Below are 21,234 nucleotides of genomic sequence, written 5' to 3'. Positions count from 1 at the left end.
CTTAACAGGAGCTATACACCACCTCAGTGCTGAAAACAAATCAATCGATATCAGACTAATAGATTGTTCCATATATGTTCCCAAATGAAGTTTTGATGTAACAAGTGGCGTCCTACTCATCCCCACCAATAAAATAATGCTAAAAATGAAATGGGAAATGAGACACGATTATAATACTAATTGCGGGCTGAATCCACACATCTCCCATTCCCCTGCTGTTCTTCCTACCTATTCTATGTAGGATAACATGATGTCCCATAAGTGTGTAATGTGTATTGGGCTAAACGAATCGAATAGGCTTGCTCACATGCATTCAGATATGAATCACCAGTGACAGGCCTACTTGTGTTAAGTGCCATTACGCACACAGCAGAATGTGTGACGCAAATAATGTCCAATAACCCTGATAAAAATCAGGAAATAAGTAAATGAAAACAAAATGAAATAACATTACATGATGCCGTGACCCCAACAAACATAATGGGGAAAACGCTGAGATATGCATGGAGAGCAGGAGTCGAAGCCATGCCCACCAAATATCAACAGCTCACAGATGCACGGGACAATGTGACAGGTAGGCTAGAAATAATAGCAAAGGACACATTCAAGATGACACAACAAACTGCAAGTATAAGCAACCAAAAATGGCCCATATGATAGAGTATGAATACATGGCCAACCGTGGTGGCCTGATACCCAATGCACCAACTCCCCGTTTCTCGTGTGTGTGATGACAGACAACAGCTATGCAAATGGAAATCACTTCCAATTACGCACAGCTAGGGCTATTGGTTAATGCAGACTATTGGATATAATGATCCGGGGGTAGTTGCACACATTTGATGGGGATGAACTACTGTATCTTATACTGTATGTCCATTCAGATAAGGGATGGTTGCAGAATAATCATGGTCAAACCTGGTCCATCCCGCGGGCGGGTCCAGCGGGGACAACACCGGAAAATATGCACGCATAGTGTACAAGCAATGTTACATTGATCTAATTTTTTGATTGTTCATCAAAGAAGAGGTATTGACACGACAAACCCAACCATAGCCTACATGAGCAATTTGACCGAGCAATATGCCTGTAACAAGTGGCTAGATTATGAAAACTTCCTCAGTTGATTTACCAGCGCTTGGGTGGCTGGTGAGGCTATCCAGCCCTCATGACAAACTAACGTTAGCTTGCCAGCCAAACACATTAGCTAACAAACTAGCTCTCCAAGTCACCTCATGACGACTATATTCTCTCAAGTTAGTTAACGTTGACTAGCTAGTGAATTAATGTTAATGTCACATTACTAGCATGTTTCAGTAACATTACAGCAGTCGCAAATTAGCTAGCGACTAATCTAGATAACGTAAATAATTTGCGAACAGCAACTTAGATTTTTCAGTAAATTCAGCAATTACAGTCAACATAAAACAACACAGTTGAACTTGAGTTCACCTACCTTATTATTATTATTATTATTATTATTATTATTATTATTATTATTATTATTATTATTATTATTATTATTATTAGTATCATCTCAGCAGCAGACGTTGGCTAAAATGGTGATTGCTGAATGCAGAAATTGGAAGATTCAACTTTGGTTCCCTTGTTTTAGGTCCATTCCCATTGGTCTAGAGAAGCTTCTTTCAAGAGATAATAGCCTATCATGGTAGGGGGGGCACCAGGGGTGGCCAATCAGATTCCAGTGGGGGCCAGTGCCACCCGCCCTGCAGCTCCGCCCCTGCATTGATACCTTTGATTGTGCATGTCGAAGATATCAGTGACGCATTTTTTTCAAAGATGGCGCGGTTCAATTCACCTTATTCACCTCAGCTGCCATATTGGTCAGTCTGACGTAATGAGGGGTGCGGATGCGGAAGTGCCCGTTGACTTCAATGTTAAAAGTTCACTGTAAAAACACCACTTCAAGAACCAATCAATAGATCAATCAACCTGAAGTGAATAAGGCGAATAGGGCTTCACTTTAGATTTGGAGTCTTGGGGGCCGTGTCTGTGGCCCTGAGCGGGCTCCGGGTCTGTGGCCCTGAGCGGGCTCCGGGTCTGTGGCCCTGAGCGGCTCCGGGTCTGTGGTCCTGAGCGGGCTCCGGGTCTGTGGCCCTGAGCGGCTCCGGGTCTGTGGTCCTGAGCGGGCTCCGGGTCTGTGGCCCTGAGCGGGCTCCGGGTCTGTGGTCCTGAGCGGCTCCGGGTCTGTGGTCCTGAGCGGGCTCCGGGTCTGTGGCCCTGAGCGGCTCCGGGTCTGTGGCCCTGAGCGGCTCCGGGTCTGTGGCCCTGAGCGGGCTCCGGGTCTGTGGCCCTGAGCGGGCTCCGTGTCTGTGGCCCTGAGCGGGCTCCGGGTCTGTGGTCCTGAGCGGGCTCCGGGTCTGTGGCCCTGAGCGGGCTCCGGGTCTGTGGTGAAACCTGCCTGCCATCTGCTGGTCGACCTGAAGACTGCAGCCTCTAAGCCAGGGGTGTCAAACTCAAATACACAGTGGGCCAAAATTTAAAACTTGAACAAAGTCGCGGGCCAACATTGAACAAATGAAAATTTGAATATGGACCCAAACAAGTTTTGCTTTAACATTGAATATGGAACAAGCAACGCTTATTACCATACAATATATAACTTAATAGTGCAGACATGCAAAATCAAATACTGGCGGGCCAGCTCTAGTAGTCATTTGGTATTGCCTCGCGGGCCAAATATAATTACACTGCAGGCCAAATTTGGCCCGCGGGCCAGAGTTTGACACCCCTGCTCTAAGCAGACCCATTTCTTTCTTTTGGTCAAATCAACCCGTGGAGACACATTGACGTGCATTCAACTGAAAGTAACACATCTATTCAGAACGTTAAGGGGTAATCAGTGAGGGGTAATAGATTTGAAAGACGTGCAAACGAGCAAGAAAGAGTGATATGAATACTCCAGAAATGAATTTGAGTTTTGGGGAAATTGAGTTTTGAAGAAGACAGCAAGGTATGTCTGGAGCACCAGTCAGATGTTTCACCTGCCGTCCCCAAGATCTCCTTTAAAACAACATCTCCTTTAAAACAACATCTCCTTTAAAACAACATCTCCTTTAAAACAACATCTCCTTTAAAACAACATTTCCTTTAAAATTCCATTTCTCCAACATCTCATTTCCCCAAAACAGAAATTAATCACTCTGAGTGTTTATATTCCACTTGATACAGAATTGTATCTCTCTCTCTCTCTCTCTCTTGCTCTCTCTCTCTCACTCTCTCTCACTCTCTCCCTCTCTCTCTCTCTCACTCTCTCTCTCTCACTCTCTCCCTCTCTCTCTCTCTCTCTCTCTCTTGCTCTCTCTCTCTCACTCTCTCTCTCTCTCTCTCTCTCTCTCTCTTGCTCTCTCTCTCTCTCTCTCTCTCTCTCTCATACAGTATCCCAAAAATGTTTGGTGCCTCAGTAAAAGTAAAAAGTAAGTGTATTGTCTATTCTGCTCAGGTAAAAAGTATAGTCTATTATCTAGTACATTCTATTCTGCTCAGGTAAAAAGTATAGTCTATTATCTAGTTCAGTCTATTCTGCTCATATGCACACAGACACAGTGTCCAAACGATTGATGAGACAACATTGTTGAGTTCAGTCTTTATTCACTTCTTTGGTTCCTTTTCCTTCCATTCCTCAAACAAGCTGAACATGTTCTGAGTCACATCAGGTTTTCTAGGTGACCTTTGTCTTCCCTTAGAGACCTTCATTAAGCACAGGATTTATTCAAACTACATTTCAGTCTGTCTATTTATACATTTCATTTGCTGTAACCATAGAAACGCAAACAAGGTGTTTAACTTTTTTTGTGACATTCATATAAGTGATGCAGTGAGGAAATGTGCATCTAGTCTCTAGCATGGTGTTTGTTGTAGACACTAGACTACATGTATATGATGCTTTACATGATGAAGCTGTGGTTCATTCACACGTACACCTGAGATACAGAGGTGGGCGGGGCTGTCTACTAAAAAAAACAACAGTGAGATAGCTCAAAGCTACAGTTTACATCTAAAACAACGACGATGTGAGATAGCTCAAAGCTACAGTACATATCTTAAAAAATGCTTGTGTTCATGCACAGCAACACTTTTATTCAAAGAGAAAAAAACAACAACTTTGGATATGAAAACGTGGACTTTCCGGCATCGTGAACCCAACAGTACTCCTAACCCTACCATAACCCTAACCCTACCATAACCCTAACCCTACCATAACCCTAACCCTCCCATAACCCTAACCCTCCCATAACCCTAATTAATTAATAATTGGTCAGTTGAACTTTGACCTTAATCAGGGCGACCATGCCCCTAGCCTCTCCCCTCCCCTCTCGCCATCCTGACATCAGACAGACGCCACTAGAGCGTAGTTTCTGCGCCTGCCTTCATAACGGATGGACAGAGGATGACGGAGGACAATAGGCGTGGACATGACCTCCCGGGGAGGCATGAGACCGACTCGCTGACTGAGAGAGGGAGGGAGAGAGGGAGGGAGGGAGGGGGGGGAGGGCGTGGCCTCCCCTGGTCGTACACCCCCACCTGGGCTGTGTCTAAAACCACCTCCTCTTCATCATAGATCCACTACTCTCAACCAGTACCGCTTCTAGCTCTCTAGAGAAGAGCAGTGAGCATCACCCTCCTCCTCCTCCTCCTCCTCCTCCTCCTCCTCCAGCGTGTCAGCTGCGCCCCCCTCAGGAGCTGCGTGATCAGAGAACGCGTCCCTGCTTACGGCTGCTCTCACCCTCAGCTCGCCACGCCCGGAGGTCAGGCTCACTGGGGTGGTCAGGCGGCAGCGTGCGGCGGGGGGCGTCACTGTCAGGTCTCTGCGACCTGAGCGCCGGCCCCCTGCCCCTCCCCCTCGCCTCACTGTCAGGAGGCGGGGAGCGGCGCGGCGCACTGTCAGAGGCCCACGGCCAACAGCCGGCGTCAGTGTCAGCATCAGCTGCCCCGGGGGGTGGGCTCGCCGTCGGCCGCCGCCCCCATGTGTCAGCTGTGCTTGACCTTTCACCTCCTGGTCTGTGGCGCTCAGGGCCTCAGCATGGCCTGCTGGCCCACGCGCTCCTGGCCCACGCTCAGACGGTCCACCTCCTGCTGCCCCCCCCCGCGGGACGCCCCGTGACCACGCCCCCCCTCCCCCCTGTCGCCGTGGTGGCCGTGGTGGTGATGGCCGTGTCCGTGGGCGGTCTCCTCTCCGGTGGCTGGCACCGCCCCCCCGCCGTCGGGCGTGGCCTCCACGGTCCTGTTGCACTCGGCCAGCACCTCGGCGTCCTGAGGAGGAGGGGAGGAGGAGGGGGGAGGAGGGGGGCGGAGGAGGGGAGGACGAGGGGAGGACGAGGGGAGGACGAGGGGAGGACGAGGGGGGCGGAGGAGGGGAGGAGGAGGGGAGGACGAGGGGAGGAGGGGGGGAGGGGGGGAGGGGGGGGGGAGGAGGTGTTAGTGTGTGTGTGTGTTAGTGTGTGTGTGTGTGTGTGTGTGTGCGTGTGTGTGTGTGTGTCAGTGTGCATGTGTGTGTGTTAGTGTGTGTGTGTGTGTGTGTTAGTGTGTGTGTGTGTTAGTGTGTGTCCTACCTCATACTTGCAGTCCCCGCAGGTGTGTGTGCAGTAGGTGTCCCTGATGGCGTCCTCCACGTAGGGGGTCGTCAGGATGGAGTAGGGCAGGGAGATGTGGTAGGTGAGGCGGCCGCACCTGGGGGGCGGGGCAGAGAGGCGCGGGTGAACAGAGGACAACGCCGACGCCCACAAAACGCCAGGAAGCTGCGAGGGCGTGTCCGGAGCGGGCGGGGCCTTCTCGTGGTCCACCGCGCCGCCGGGACTCTGAAGGGGGCGGGGCGTACCTGTCGTAGACCAGGAAGTCGTCCTTCTCGCCGTCCAGGGCGGCCCACACGTCTGTCTGGCCCGGCGCCTGCTGGTACAGCGTGATGCTCTCCGCCAGCTTCTGCCTCAGCAGGGCATGCAGCCGCTGCGCCGGCTCCCCCTGGTGGTTCACCACCATGTAGGTCACGTTCTCCAACCCCTGACCTGCCAGCTTCAGGCGCAGTGCATCCATACTGGAGGAGGAGGAGGGAGGAGGAGGAGGGAGGGAGGGAGGAGAAGGAGGAGGAGAGAGGGAGGAGGGAGGAGGAGGAGGGAGGGAGGAGGAGAGAGGAGGGAGGAGGAGGGAGGAGGAGGAGGAGGAGGGAGGGAGGGAGGGAGGAGGAGGGAGGGAGGAGGAGAGAGGAGGGAGGAGGAGGAGGAGGGAGGAGGAGGAGGAGGAGGAGGGAGGGAGGGAGGAAGGAGGGAGGGAGGGAGGAGAGAGGGAGGAGGAGGAGAAGGAGGAGGCAGGAGGAGGGAGGAAGGACGAGGAGGAGGAGGGAGGGAGGGAGGAGGAGGAGGGAGGGAGGGAGGGAGGGAGGAGGAGGAGGGAGGAGGAGGAGGGAGGGAGGGAGGGAGGAGGAGGAGGGAGTTGATGGGAGGGGTAAACACTCTCTTTCTGACATCGACTTGCTCACTCATGGGGAGGGGGTGTGTGTGTGTGTGTGTGTGTGTGTGTGTGTGTGGGGGGGGGGGGTTATGGAGTCATGCGAGGTGTGTATGTGTGTGTGTGTGTGTGTGTGTGTGTGTGTGTGGGGGGGGGGGGTTATGGAGTCATGCGAGGGGGGGCAGGTTTGGACCTCGTACCGGGACGCCTGCACCAAGCAGAACAATCAGCTGGCCTGGAACAGCGCCACCACCACCACCCGGCCAGCGGCCTCCTTCATGGGCTCCACCCCCCCGATCTTCCAGTCCGGCGGAGGTTTGCAGCGACGGCCCTCCCCCTGGCCCTCAGCCCCGCCCCCAGGGAGCAGGCACAGGGCCAGGAGCAGGCTGAGCCACGCCCACATCGCTGGGCTGAGCCTCCGGCTCGGTCAGCTGACAGAGAGGTAGGGGAGGAGGAGGAGGAGGGGGGTGGGTCGGACAGAGGACAAGGGGGGGGGAGGGCAAGTTAAGTCAAGCAAACTCAGCACAAAGTTGACGGGACTGGACTTTAGGCTAGGCATTAGGCAATGTCCTTGTTTACTGGCTGTTCAAATAGCCCTGAATGACCCAACCTGCCCCCCTCCTTCCACATCTGGGCTGATCTGATGACTCAACAAGCAAACAACATCTCTGCAGATCCATCCTGCTGAAGAACTGATTCTCTCCACTAGCGGTGTGGGGAGAACTATCATTTTAGCATTTGTCCTGATTCATTTTACAAACCCTAAACATGGACCAAGTTTGGAGGGATCGGAGAAGGTGCAGATTTTCCTGATCAAAATTAGGTTTCTTATTATTATCTTTTTGCAAGTAAATGTTTGAGAGGTGATCATGTCTCCACTGTACAAGCGATTTGGAGTCAACTACATCAAACTATGCATGTTGTTGCATTCCTTAATGCCATAGAAGGCTGTAATCTATATAACACATCTAAAATTAAAAGATCACTTGGTGCACAACTCCGTTTTCTGATAGACCATGAAGAAGAGAACAATCTCATATCTCATCTTTGAATGAAAAGGAGGAAAGTGCTACTTACTAACTAGTCAGTTGTGTGCTCCTCAGATCAGCTCTCTCGTGAAGCTGCTCCCCCAACAAAAACAAGTCCCCCTCTCTGCTCCCCCTTTATATACCCCGCCTAGGCTCCCCCCTTATATACCCCGCCTCTCTGCTCCCCCCTTATATACCCCGCCTCTCTGCTCCCCCCTTATATACCCCGCCTCTCTGCTCCCCCCTTATATACCCCGCCTCTCTGCTCCCCCTTTATATACCCCGCCCCCCTTATATACCCCGCCTAGGCTCCCCCCCTCTCTGCTCCCCCCTTATATACCCCGCCCCCCTTATATACCCCGCCCCCCTTATATACCCCGCCCCCCTTATATACCCCGCCTGTTGTTGTCCTGACAGGGAAAGGAGGACAAAGTTCAGAATGATGTCTGTTTCTGCAAATGACTTGGATGAGTTTAATAAGTAGCCCTTCTGTGAAATCACGTGATAGACGTCGCTGCTAAAAGTAGGCTAATGTTTTAAACTGTGGTAAAATTGCCAATAAATTAATTAAATAACAAAATGAAAACATTTCATTTCACAGCATTGCGCAACTTGAGCGCGAGTCAAGTCAAACCCGCATTTAACTTCAATGTCAAGAGTTAGTGACCGTGCTTGTGTGTGTAGCCTATTAGGGATCTAAATCAAATCAAATATCTCCTTCTACTGTATATTTGTGTTTTACAGTTGTTCCTGGCGTAGCTACAGTTAAGGGGGTCATTTCAGTGGCCCTGGACGAAGTGTGCACCCTGACCAGAACATTCTCACATCCTGTTTTTCTCTCCAGAGAAGTGAAGCGTCGAGGGGAGGGAGAGGGTTGTTCAGGGTAAATACTGACCGGGAGCCTTCCACACAAACACACATAACTCACCTACAGACCAAAGAGACTGCATGCATTATGCTATACATACAGTAGCCTAAGCCTACTGTATCTGCGGATTTGGCCTACTGTAGTAATTGTGATGCGTGGAGAAAGTAAGGCTTCTGGCTGCAGAACAGCTACCTTGCAGCAGGCACAGAGGACGGGTTCATGGAGGTCAGTAACAATCAAACCATATTGCCCAACTGCTCTCATTTTGCAATTCAAAGTATGATGAGGGCAATATTCAGTCAGAAGAACAGATCTGTAGGGACATGTACAGTAGGCCATAACCCCACTGACCCACCTGGCATGTTATAAAAGGGCACGGTGACATAAAAATAATCTTCTAAGACATCATAAACCAGAAAGAATACAAGCAACTCTCGGAAATGTGAATGTTAAAGTCCTTGCCGGGTCAGCGATTCTCTCTCTCTCTGCAGATCTAGGATTCTCTCTCTCTCTCTCTCTCTCTCTCTCTCTCTGCAGATCTAGGATTCTCTCTCTCTCTCTCTCTCTCTCTGCAGATCTAGGATTCTCTCTCTCTCTCTCTCTCTCTCTCTCTCTCTGCAGATCTAGGATTCTCTCTCTCTCTCTGCAGATCTAGGATTCTCTCTCTCTCTGCAGATCTAGGATTCTCTCTCTCTCTCTGCAGATCTAGGATTCTCTCTCTCTCTCTGCAGATCTAGGATTCTCTCTCTCTCTCTGCAGATCTAGGATTCTCTCTCTCTCTCTGCAGATCTAGGATTCTCTCTCTCTCTGCAGATCTAGGATTCTCTCTCTCTCTGCAGATCTAGGATTCTCTCTCTCTCTCTGCAGATCTAGGATTCTCTCTCTCTCTCTGCAGATCTAGGATTCTCTCTCTCTCTCTGCAGATCTAGGATTCTCTCTCTCTCTGCAGATCTAGGATTCTCTCTCTCTCTGCAGATCTAGGATTCTCTCTCTCTCTCTGCAGATCTAGGATTCTCTCTCTCTCTGCAGATCTAGGATTCTCTCTCTCTCTCTGCAGATCTAGGATTCTCTCTCTTTCTCTGCAGATCTAGGATTCTCTCTCTCTCTGCAGATCTAGGATTCTCTCTCTCTCTGCAGATCTAGGATTCTCTCTCTCTCTCTGCAGATCTAGGATTCTCTCTCTCTCTCTGCAGATCTAGGATTCTCTCTCTCTCTGCAGATCTAGGATTCTCTCCCTCTCTCTGCAGATCTAGGATTCTCTCTCTCTCTGCAGATCTAGGCCAGGGCAGTTCTCTCTCTCTCTCTGCAGATCTAGGCCAGGGCAGTTACAGGGCAGTTACAGGGCAGTTACAGGGAGATCATTATGGTAGCCTACTATTAGTGATCATGACGGGGCAAAGGTCAGCTCGTAGTCCAGGCTCATGGAGTCACATTATAACAGAGCAATAAGTAGCGTGCTATCATGTTGGTTAGATATCTGAAATGACCCAGATGCCCTGTGGATGTGGAGGAAGTTCAGGCGGGTGAAGAAGCCATCTTGTCATGCAGCACACTCCAACACACGTGGCCGATACACGGTAACGCACACACGCACACGGTAACGCACACATGAACACGGTAACGCACACATGCACACGGTAACGCACACATGCATTTAGGGGTCGCCGAGCTGGAGAACAACAGTAATGGTCCACAGCCTAGAGGGTTCTGCAGCACCACAACAGCGCACACCATGTTACAGACATGTAGGCTATGTCCATCATCTCACACCCCTAGCAAAAACATGGGCTGCTCTCAACTGATCCCAAGCCTGTTTATGTCTCCAAAACTAAAGGACCTCCTATGTTAGCTCCCACTCTCTGGAATGTCTCTAAAATAAAATAAAAACACAATGCAATGTGTGTGTTGCCTTCTGTGAAGTTTTAATGTTTTTATTGTTATTTTATATTTTTCTGTTAGGCCTAATCTACTAGCAGCCCCTCCAAAGTAGCCTAGCCTACTTTAGATAAACATTCACTTAAAAAGTATCATGATGGTCTCTTTCTTGTGATGTGAAGTGAATATTTAGGCTATTGCTTCACTTTTTCAGCAGGATTCTGGGGCTCTGTGATTAACATGAATGACTAAACCCTTGACTATGCGACAAGAAATGCAAAGGGCCCCCTGAGCCTGGACCATGGCCTGGACGGGCCATTCGGTCATATGTCTCTGGGTGGAACAGCCAGGAGAAGTGGGTAGGCTACACACACGCCAGCCTACAGAAACACACACACAAATGGGCTATTGGGGAATTGGACTGTATGAAGTGTGCCAACATTGCTTTATTGCACATGCAAACATATAACAGGATTAGGATGGCCCATCCATCAAAACCAGTCAGATGATATAGTGGATCTGGACAGGGCGGTAGGATCATGGATGTATGAGGGTAGGATCATGGATGTATGAGGGTAGGATCATGGATGTATTAGGGTCTAGATCATGGATGTATTAGGGTAGGATCATGGATGTATGAGGGTAGGATCATGGATGTATGAGGGTAGGATCATGGATGTATTAGGGTCTAGATCATGGATGTATTAGGGTCTAGATCATGGATGTATTAGGGTCTAGATCATGGATGTATGAGGGTAGGATCATGGATGTATGAGGGTAGGCTCATGGATGTATTAGGGTCTAGATCATGGATGTATTAGGGTCTAGATCATGGATGTATTAGGGTAGGATCATGGATGTATTAGGGTAGGATCATGGATGTATGAGGGTAGGATCATGGATGTATGAGGGTAGGATCATGGATGTATTAGGGTAGGATCATGGATGTATTAGGGTCTAGATCATGGATGTAAGGGTAGGATCATGGATGTATTAGGGTCTAGATCATGGATGTATGAGGGTAGGATCATGGATGTATTAGGGTAGGATCATGGATGTATTAGGGTAGGCTCATGGATGTTTTAGGGTAGGCTCATGGATGTTTTAGGGTAGGATCATGGATGTATTAGGGTAGGATCATGGGTGTATGAAGGTAGGATCATGGGTGTATGAGGGTAGGATCATGGATGTATGAGGGTAGGATCATGGATGTATTAGGGTCTAGATCATGGATGTATTAGGGTAGGATCATGGATGTATTAGGGTAGGATCATGGATGTATGAGGGTAGGATCATGGATGTATGAGGGTAGGCTCATGGATGTATTAGGGTAGGATCATGGATGTATTAGGGTCTAGATCATGGATGTATTAGGGTATAGGATCATGGATGTAAGGGTAGGATCATGGATGTATGAGGGTAGGATCATGGATGTATTAGGGTAGGCTCATGGATGTATTAGGGTAGGCTCATGGATGTATTAGGGTAGGCCACGTGGTATGGAGAGGGACATTGTGGTCACCAAGCAACGCTCCACAGCGTCCTCTCGAGTTCGCAGAGGCTTCTGGGAAACTGAGGCCCGACTCAGCGACCGCCCTTTTTGGAGGAACGAGAGAAGAGCAACGTTGCAGGAGCCGGGAGGGGAATATTCACACAAACAACTTAATAAAGCTGCGAAACCCAACCAGAGGTACGTAAACAGACGCGTAAGGTGAAATATTTTGAGCAGGGGATGTTTTAAAGAGGAAATGTCTCCTGAAAAAGTGTGTTTTAATGCGCGATTTGATGACGTAATGGCGATGGTCAGCCTGGAGATGGCGAGGGGCTCACAGGCCTGTTCTCAAGAGGCTGCTCGTTCTCTACACCCGGGCCGCCCCGCGGTGCGTCTCCCGTATGGGTGCGTCTGATGTGATAGTCCACGCAGCCCCGCACAGCCGGGTAACAGTTAGATATACTGGGTTAGCGAAAACAAGTGAGCACATTGGTTAGCATGCTAGCTAGCTACATGGCTGGAACACGTTTACTGTTCTACAATACAGATCATAACCGAGCTTTAGCTTATCACTGGACCAGTTCAGCCCAGTGTATGAATGTAATTAGCTAAAGATTTTAGTGCTTTTAAAGATGCATTTATGCTAGCTAACCAGCTATCAAGTTGAAGTTAGCATAGCAACTAGCTAGCTAGCTAGTGTAGAAGTGGGCGGGATCAGTGGAAATCCTCATTTCTATTGGCCAGCTTGTTGTCTGTGACCCCGCTTTCTAATGTGTGATTGGTCGATTTGGAAGTCACTCCGTTGTACTGTGATAATAGTCCTGAGCCTTATCATCTGTATGGTCTGACCCCAGAGTTTGGTCTGAACAAGTACTGATGAATCATTTGGTCAATAATAACACGGGGTAAACGGTTGTGAAATATACAACTGTGTGCCCGTATTGAGTTCATACAGCGAGGAATAAGGGAAATAGGCCAGAAATGCTCCCTCGCTTTTGATTTCATTGGCGTTCGTTTTGTTGTACACTGAACTGCAGACAGGAATTAGCCAATTAAGACATACAATATGTGAACCATATTTGACTGTACTGACTATGATCCGTTCCTTCTCTTCCTGAGCAGGAAAGGAGGCCAGGACAATGGCAGAGGAGGCCGTGGTGGATTCTGGGAATGAATTCCCTGCCCACTATAAAGTCATGCTGGACAAACTGAACGAACAGCGGCAGCTAGATCAGTTCACAGACATCACCCTGATAGTGGACGGTACGGCGGGTTCTGTCATCTATTCTTGGGTTCCCGCTACTGTACATGTGATTCTACATTGTAAGGTTTGTTCTGCCCTCCTCTCCGCAGGGCACCAGTTCAGAGCCCACAAGGCCGTGCTGGCAGCATGCAGTCAGTTCTTCCACAAGTTCTTCCAAGATTTCACACAGGAGCCACTGGTGGAGATCGAGGGTATGTGTGACGGGCACCCTGCTCTGGACACTAGCAGCGTGTTAGACAGCCAGTGTTATATCAGGGAGGTATGAACATCTGAACACTACCACATTACAGCTCTGAAAGCCGCACAATTCTCCTAAAGCTAGTGAACATCATAGCGAATGGGTAGAACTGTAATATATTCCCTCAATTATTATGATATTTGAATATATGAGTATATATTTAATATGTTATATGATATCCTTATGGCGAGGATTATACTGAATAGCTGCTGTCAAGATTCAAGCTCAACTTTATTGTTCCACGTACGAAACATTTGTCTTGGACTGCCCTCCACGCTGAAGCCGTCAAGAGACAAGCTTTCACATTTACCAGTAATACACGTGTGTTAGTACATAGTGTTCTAGCGCTTCCATACACACATAAGACAGTTCAAATACAATCAGAAGATACCCCTGTGAGGACAATACATATCCTCAGCTCCCCTGGTCTCAGCTCCCCTGGTCTTATCCTCAGCTCCCCTGGTCTTATCCTCAGCTCCCCTGGTCTTATCCTCAGCTCCCCTGGTCTTATCCCTAGCTCCCCTGGTCTTATCCCTAGCTCCCCTGGTCTTATCCCTAGCTCCCCTGGTCTTATCTCCCCTGGTCTTATCTCCCCTGGTCTCAGCTCCCCTGGTCTTATCTCCCCTGGTCTCAGCTCCCCTGGTCTCAGCTCCCCTGGTCTTATCCTCAGCTCCCCTGGTCTTATCCTCAGCTCCCCTGGTCTTAGCTCCCCTGGTCTTAGCTCCCCTGGTCTTAGCTCCCCTGGTCTTAGCTCCCCTGGTCTTGTCACTACTTCATACGTTTTACTGCCACGGGGATAAAGTGCTTCTTATATCTATTTAGTCTGCAGCGATGAGCCCTGAACCTCATCCAGAGGGCGTAGCTAGTGATGAGCCCTGAACCTCATCCAGAGGGCCGTAGCTAGTGATGAGCCCTGACCCTCATCCAGAGGGCTGAAGCTAGTGATGAGCCCTGAACCTCATCCAGAGGCTGGAGCTAGTGATGAGCCCTGAACCTCATCCAGAGGGCCGTAGCTAGTGATGGTGAAACAAGGCTTTCTGAAGCACCGAGCCTTTTAGACACATTGTATCGCAAAAAAGATTCATTACTCGAATCCTCATTTAATGCTTTTGTCCTCTACTGACACCTGCTGGCCAAGATCATTTAGAGCAGCCAGTATCACTGCGCAGCCACTTGAGCGCTGAAACATACTGATAACAGATTCTGATTGACACCTTCATCACTGATCGTTAGCTTAGCTACACCTGTAGGCCGAACCTAATTGGCGCGTGCTGCATATCAGGGAAGGGGAGGAGTATATTTGTCTGGTTATTTATCAGGACCCGTCTGCAATAAAGTTGAATTGAATTGAGGAACAATAGAATCCTAGCTGTATTTGAGAACAAACCATCTTCCCTCTCTTCTTAAGAGTGTATCTATAATCTTCATCTGCCTGGATCTATGATGAAGGTGTGTTTAAACCACTCTTGCTCTATTGCTGGGGCAGTGGCTGTGATTGACCAGAGGAACGGTCAGCCACTTCACTAAACAATGAGGATGGTTGTGACGTCACTGTATGATATTGGCTACTCGTAACCAATAGTAATAATTATCATTAGGCTATGTTTGTTGCTGTAACTATTTCTGACTAAAGTAGACGACAATGACATGTTATGATATGGGTCTAATGAAATAAAGAGGGATATCATTGTGAGGGTGCAGATGGGCAGTAGGCTAAATGTGCTTCTGGAACTGGGCAGTGACAGTGACTCCTACTCCTCAACTCCTACTCCTCAACTCCTACTCCTCAACTCCTACTCCTCAACTCCTACTCCTCAACTCCTACTCCTCAACTCCTACTCCTCAACTCCTTCTCCTCCAACACACTCCTGCAAAACAGTCCTGAACACTTCTACTACACCTTCAACTCCATGCAACAACCAACCAACTACTACAACCTTCAAAGGAAGGCGGGTTTCGCTTTCTCGAACCAAACCGATCACGTGACCGAGGCCTCGTTTGTCATCGGTCACATGCTTTAAAAAAAACCAAGCGAGTCTGGATACGGGGTCTAATCAGGACCCGCCTACCTACTCCACAAACGCCTCGGAACTTCGGTCTCATACGTAACATCACTATCTGTATCTGGGAGTCAGAGTGCAGAGCGTGGGAGGGGTCAGTCTGTAGCTGGGAGTCACAGTGCAGAGCGTGGGAGGGGTCAGTCTGTAGCTGGGAGTCAGAGCGTGGGAGGGGTCAGTCTGTAGCTGGGAGTCACAGTGCAGAGCGTGGGAGGGGTCAGTCTGTAGCTGGGAGTCAGAGTGCAGAGCGTGGGAGGGGTCAGTCTGTAGCTGGGAGTCAGAGCGTGGGAGGGGTCAGTCTGTAGCTGGGAGTCACAGTGCAGAGCGTGGGAGGGGTCAGTCTGTAGCTGGGAGTCAGAGCGTGGGAGGGGTCAGTCTGTAGCTGGGAGTCAGAGCGTGGGAGGGGTCAGTCTGTAGCTGGGAGTCAGAGTGCAGAGCGTGGGAGGGGTCAGGGATGGGTGCTCCTGTACTCCTCCCCTCCTCCATGCAGTCTGCCTCAGTGGGACTAGCCTGTCTTTGTCTCTTTGCCTCAGTGGGACTAGCCTGTCTTTGTCTCTTTGCCTCAGTGGGACTAGCCTGTCTTTGTCTCTTTGCCTCAGTCAGACTAGCCTGTCTTTGTCTCTTTGCCTCAGTCAGACTAGCCTGTCTTTGTCTCTTTGCCTCAGTCAGACTAGCCTGTCTTTGTCTCTTTGCCTCAGTCAGACTAGCCTGTCTTTGTCTCTTTGCCTCAGTGGGACTAGCATGTCTTTGTCTCTTTGCCTCAGTGGGACTAGCATGTCTTTGTCTCTTTGCCTCAGTCAGACTAGCATGTCTTTGTCTCTTTGCCTCAGTGGGACTAGCATGTCTTTGTCTCTTTGCCTCAGTGGGACTAGCATGTCTTTGTCTCTTTGCCTCAGTGGGACTAGCCTGTCTTTGTCTCTGACAGGAGTGAGTAACTGGGCGTTTGGGCAGCTGATGGAGTTCACGTACACGGCCACCCTGACGGTCAGCGGGCGGGACGAGGTGACCGATGTGCGGAAGGCAGCGGAGTACCTGCAGATGCAAGAGGCGCTCAAAGCCCTCAACTACAGGTCAGGCCCTCTGTTTGACTCAACTACAGGTCAGACCCTCTGTTTGACTCAACTACAGGTCAGACCCTCTGTTTGACTCAACTACAGGTCAGGCCCTCTGTTTGACTCAACTACAGGTCAGACCCTCTGTTTGACTCAACTACAGGTCAGACCCTCTGTTTGACTTGGACCTTATAAGGGTACATAGCTGTCAAATCTTATTTTTTGGGGCAAAAAGCTAGCAAGACATACGCTTGCAAGTTTTTATTATATATATATATATATATATATAAAAAAAAGATGTTTTACCAGTCTTTGTGTTTTAGTTAAAAGCCCTTTGAGTTAGTAACAAGCACCTTGCTAGTGTAATGCATGGCTATCCTACGGTGGCCGACGCGTGCAAATCATAACGGCAAGTTCAAAAAACACAACCGCAAAGTTCAAACACAACAACAAAGTTAAAAAACACAACAGCAAGTCAGAAAACACAACTGCAAGTCGGAAACACAAATGCAATACAGAATACACAACAGCAAGAGAGAAAACACAATCGCAAATTGGAAACCACGATTGCAACTCCCAAAAACACAACGACAAAAACCAGAAATCACATTAGAAATGTGTCAACCGGAAAGGGATTTACTACTTGTTGAATCTGATTGGGCAGCTATAGTGTCAATAACAGTGGGACATGTGCGGGAAGCGAATATTTAAATTAATTTGAAATGATACGTTTAATGACAGGGTTTAAGAATGGAACTATTTTTCTCCCGCATGCAGGAGCCTATCTTGCCTCCTGCCAGGCTGTTATCTTGCCTCCTGCCAGGCTGTTATCTTGCCTCCTGCCAGGCTGTTGTTATAAATAAGAAGTTCTTACTTGCCTGGATAAATAAAGGTTATTGATTGCTGATGAGCTAGCTAGCTAGCTCATTGATGTCATATCAAATATTGGACATTTGTATATATAGCTAGTGACCTGCTTTAGGAGGCTAGTGGCCTCTAAGTAGTTTGCACAAAACAGCTGATCAGACGTTACGATGCATAGCCAGGCTCTTGGCTAGTCTATGACACCTATGGCAATAATAGCGAAAATAATGAAGATATGTTTTGAATATATCTGTGGTGGTGATGGGATAACATTCATATACAGAGAGAGGACGAGTAGTTGTTTTGTTGTATATTATTTCAATATACAACAGAGATCATTCTCTACAAAATAGATTACATCCTAATTCGTAGCATCATCATTCATTCATTGTCCTAGTGATTTTGACGTTAGCTGGTTGGCTGGAGTAAGGGCCGACTGCTTCATGTTGAAACGCAAAATGTCGCAGCCCAGCAAACACCCCAAGGAGGTTGGTTTGGTGCAACCAGTAGCGCCAGTTGGGTGGAGTGCGCGGTTCACTGCACCCTGGTTACGCACCGTTCCTGTGGGTGGGTGTCTCTCTGTGGCACGGCGGACCAGTATCCAGTGCGCATATTGAGAGATACGGGAGCAGCCCAGTCTTTTATACTCTCTGATATTCTGCTTTTCTCTGAAAAGTCTTCCACTGGTTCTAGTGTATTGGTGCAGGACATCAAAATGAGCTATGTGTCGGTGCCTCTCCATCTGGTGCACTTCAGTTGTGATAGCCAGTGGAGTGTAAGGTGCGTCCGTCTTTTCCAATAGGTGTAAATGTTCTTGCTCGGTAACGATATTGCTGGTGGCAGGGTTATGCCTATGCTGGAGGTTTTGGAACATATCCCTCTGTTCTACAGCCTGATGTGTTGGCCCAGAGCTAGGTTTCCTGAAGTGTTCCCTGTGTGCGCATGTAGCCTACCCGTGCGCAGGACTGAGTGAGGACTTGGTTGATACCGTGTTCGCGACTGAGTTGTCTGACTCATCAACTGCCCCAGTTCCATCTATGCCCACTTCACCTACCGCTGACACAAGTGCTCGTAGTCAGAGCATGCTCCCGAGTAAAAACCTTGTGTCCGAGCCTACCCAGCCACCTATGACACGCAATAACCTGATTTCCTTTCAGAGGACAGATGTTGAGTTGGCCAAGTGTTGGGAGGCTGCTCGGGATTAATGGATGATGCTACGAATTAGGATGTAATCTATTTTGTAGATGATCTCTCCCAGCAAACACGCAACGTCAGGGAGACGTTCAGATCATGTCTTAATAACGTCCGTCGGTCCAGAACCCCATTTGTACGTCTGCTGGACCCCTCGATATTCAAACATCTGGCTTGGACCCCTCTAAGACGTCTGTGGACGTGCAAAACGGGTCCAATATCTGAACGTTCAAAAAAAACATTCATTCTGGCTCCTAATTGGATGTCTTTGGACGTCCTAAAAAGTCAAAAAAGACATCTAAAAGACGTCTTTTAGACGTGTCTTTGCTCAGTGGGCTGTTGTATATTGAAATAATATACAACAAAACAACTACTCGTCCTCTCTCTGTATATGAATGTTATCATATCACCACCACAGATATGCTCAAAACATATCTTCATTATTTTAGCTATTATTGCCATAGGTGTCACATAGACTAGCCAAGAGCCTGGCTATGCATCGTAACGTCTGATCAGCTGTTTTGTGCAAACTACTTAGAGGCCACTAGCCTCCTAAAGCAGGTCACTAGCTACAGATAAAAATGTCCAATATTTGATATGACATCAATGACAATTAGCTAGCTAGCTCATCAGCAATCAATAACCTTTATTTATCCAGGCAAGTAAGAACTTCTTATTTATAACAACAGCCTGGCAGGAGGCAAGATAACAGCCTGGCAGGAGGCAAGATAACAGCCTGGCAGGAGGCAAGATAGGCTCCTGCATGCGGGAGAAAAATAGTTCCATTCTTAAACCCTGTCATTAAACGTATCATTTCAAATTAATTTAAATATTCGCTTCCCGCACATGTCCCACTGTTATTGACACTATAGCTGCCCAATCAGATTCAACAAGTAGTAAATCCCTTTCCGGTTGACACATTTCTAATGTGATTTCTGGTTTTTGTCGTTGTGTTTTTGGGAGTTGCAATCGTGGTTTCCAATTTGCGATTGTGTTTTCTCTCTTGCTGTTGTGTATTCTGTATTGCGTTTGTGTTTCCGACTTGCAGTTGTGTTTTCTGACTTGCTGTTGTGTTTTTTAACTTTGTTGTTGTGTTTGAACTTTGCGGTTGTGTTTTTTGAACTTGCCGTTGTGTTCCGGATTTGCCGTTGTGATTTGCACGCGTCGGCCACCGTACTATCCCCTTAATACAGGGAAGTCTATATACACTACATTACCGCCATTTAGCTGACGCTTATATCTAGAGCGACTTACAATAATTGTATTTAACGTATATAGCATGCTTTCTCCCTCTCCTCCTGCCTCTGCTTTCTCCCTCTCCTCCTCCTGCTTTCTCCCTCTCCTCCTGCCTCTGCTTTCTCCCTCTCCTCCTCCTGCTTTCTCCCTCTCCTCCTCCTGCTTCCTCCCTCTCCTCCTTCCTCTGCTTTCTCCCTCTCCTCCTGCCTCTGCTTTCTCCCTCTCCTCCTCCTGCTTTCTCCCTCTCCTCCTCCTGCTTCCTCCCTCTCCTCCTTCCTCTGCTTTCTCCCTCTCCTCCTGCCTCTGCTTTCTCCCTCTCCTCCTCCTGCTTTCTCCCTCTCCTCCTCCTGCTTCCTCCCTCTCCTCCTGCCTCTGCTTTCTCCCTCTCCTCCTGCTTCTGCTTTCTCCTCCTCCTGCTTCCTCCCTCTCCTCCCTGCTCTCTCTGCAGGGTGAGTGACGGCGCCCCCCTCAGCCCCTCCCAGGCACTGACCGGGAAGAGCAAAGCCAGGAAGAGGAAGATCGCAGAGACGTCCAACGTCATCACCGAGACTCTGCCGTCAGCGGAGGCCGAGCAGGTTAGAGGCGGGACTCCTGGTCAGCCATACTGAACTGGCGAAGCTCCGCCCCTCTGTCCTCGTCCGTGGCGGGTGACGTGTGAATTCAGGATAGGTGACCTGGCGAGGAGATAACAAGCCAACCCATGTTAGAACATGTAGGCCCTTACAAAAAAAAAGCTTGAAAAGTTGTCCAAATCATTCCCTTCCAACCTCCCTCTCCTGAGTTCTGTGTGCCGTGTTGAGCCCAGTCTGTTCCCAGCAGCTGTGTTGAGTCCAGTCTGTTCCCAGCAGCTGTGTTGAGTCCAGTCTGTTCCCAGCAGCTGTGTTGAGTCCAGTCTGTTCCCAGCAGCTGTGTTGAGTCCAGTCTGTTCCCAGCAGCTGTGTTGAGCCCAGTCTGTTCCCAGCAGCTGTGTTGAGTCCAGTCTGTTCCCAGCAGCGGTGTTGAGCCCAGTCTGTTCCCAGCAGCGGTGTTGAGCCCAGTCTGTTCCCAGCAGCGGTGTTGAGCCCAGTCTGTTCCCAGCAGCTGTGTTGAGTCCAGTCTGTTCCCAGCAGCGGTGTTGAGCCCAGTCTGTTCCCAGCAGCGGTGTTGAGCCCAGTCTGTTCCCAGCAGCGGTGTTGAGCCCAGTCTGTTCCCAGCAGCTGTGTTGAGCCCAGTCTGTTCCCAGCAGCGGTGTTGAGCCCAGTCTGTTCCCAGCAGCTGTGTTGAGCCCAGTCTGTTCCCAGCAGCTGTGTTGAGCCCAGTCTGTTCCCAGCAGGTGGAGATCGAGGTGATCGGGGAGGGGGCGATCGAGGTGGAGGAGGCGGGGCTGGAGGAGGTGGTGGACGCAGCGAGGAACGCCCAGCAGGCCTCGGATGACTCGGCTCTGGCCCTGCTGGCCGACATCACCAGCAAGTACCAGCAGGGGGCGGCGACCCTGCATGTGGTGAAGAAGGGGGGGCTGGAGGAGGTACAGCACCAGGGGAACGTCCAGTCAGGAATGATTGGAAATGGCTTTTCTTGGAAAACTCTTTCCTATTTTGAAATGAATAGGATGGCTTCAGATATGCATT

General features: G+C 49.2%; 2 protein-coding genes across 2 annotated transcripts in view; one reads left to right on the top strand and one right to left on the bottom strand.

The window, feature by feature from the left end:
• Positions 1 to 2,530: 2,530 nt before the first annotated feature.
• On the bottom strand, positions 2,531 to 7,663 carry selenop (selenoprotein P). Its single transcript, XM_084457567.1, has 5 exons — positions 7,540 to 7,663; positions 6,663 to 6,893; positions 5,840 to 6,052; positions 5,574 to 5,691; positions 2,531 to 5,274 (listed from the first exon to the last, which is right to left on the bottom strand). The coding sequence occupies exons 2-5, from the start codon at positions 6,863 to 6,865 to the stop codon at positions 5,032 to 5,034; spliced, it is 777 nt and encodes a 258-aa protein (XP_084313693.1). The 5' UTR covers positions 6,866 to 6,893; positions 7,540 to 7,663; the 3' UTR covers positions 2,531 to 5,031.
• A 4,184-nt stretch (positions 7,664 to 11,847) lies between these two features.
• The window catches only part of znf131 (zinc finger protein 131), a gene marked incomplete at its 3' end in the record, with an annotated part of 13,210 nt that continues 3,823 nt past the window's right edge, over positions 11,848 to 21,234 (top strand). Inside the window, exons 1-6 of the mRNA XM_084456893.1 lie at positions 11,848 to 11,923; positions 12,848 to 12,988; positions 13,079 to 13,180; positions 16,210 to 16,354; positions 20,076 to 20,202; positions 20,940 to 21,131. Of these exons, the coding sequence (XP_084313019.1) occupies positions 12,865 to 12,988; positions 13,079 to 13,180; positions 16,210 to 16,354; positions 20,076 to 20,202; positions 20,940 to 21,131 (690 nt within the window). The 5' untranslated portion in view covers positions 11,848 to 11,923; positions 12,848 to 12,864. The remainder of the gene's footprint in view (positions 11,924 to 12,847; positions 12,989 to 13,078; positions 13,181 to 16,209; positions 16,355 to 20,075; positions 20,203 to 20,939; positions 21,132 to 21,234) is intronic.

This window comes from Borostomias antarcticus (assembly GCF_949987555.1).
Source record: "Borostomias antarcticus genome assembly, chromosome: 23".
NCBI classification, from domain to species: domain Eukaryota; kingdom Metazoa; phylum Chordata; class Actinopteri; order Stomiiformes; family Stomiidae; genus Borostomias; species Borostomias antarcticus.
This window is presented reverse-complemented; position numbering and strand designations above follow the sequence as displayed.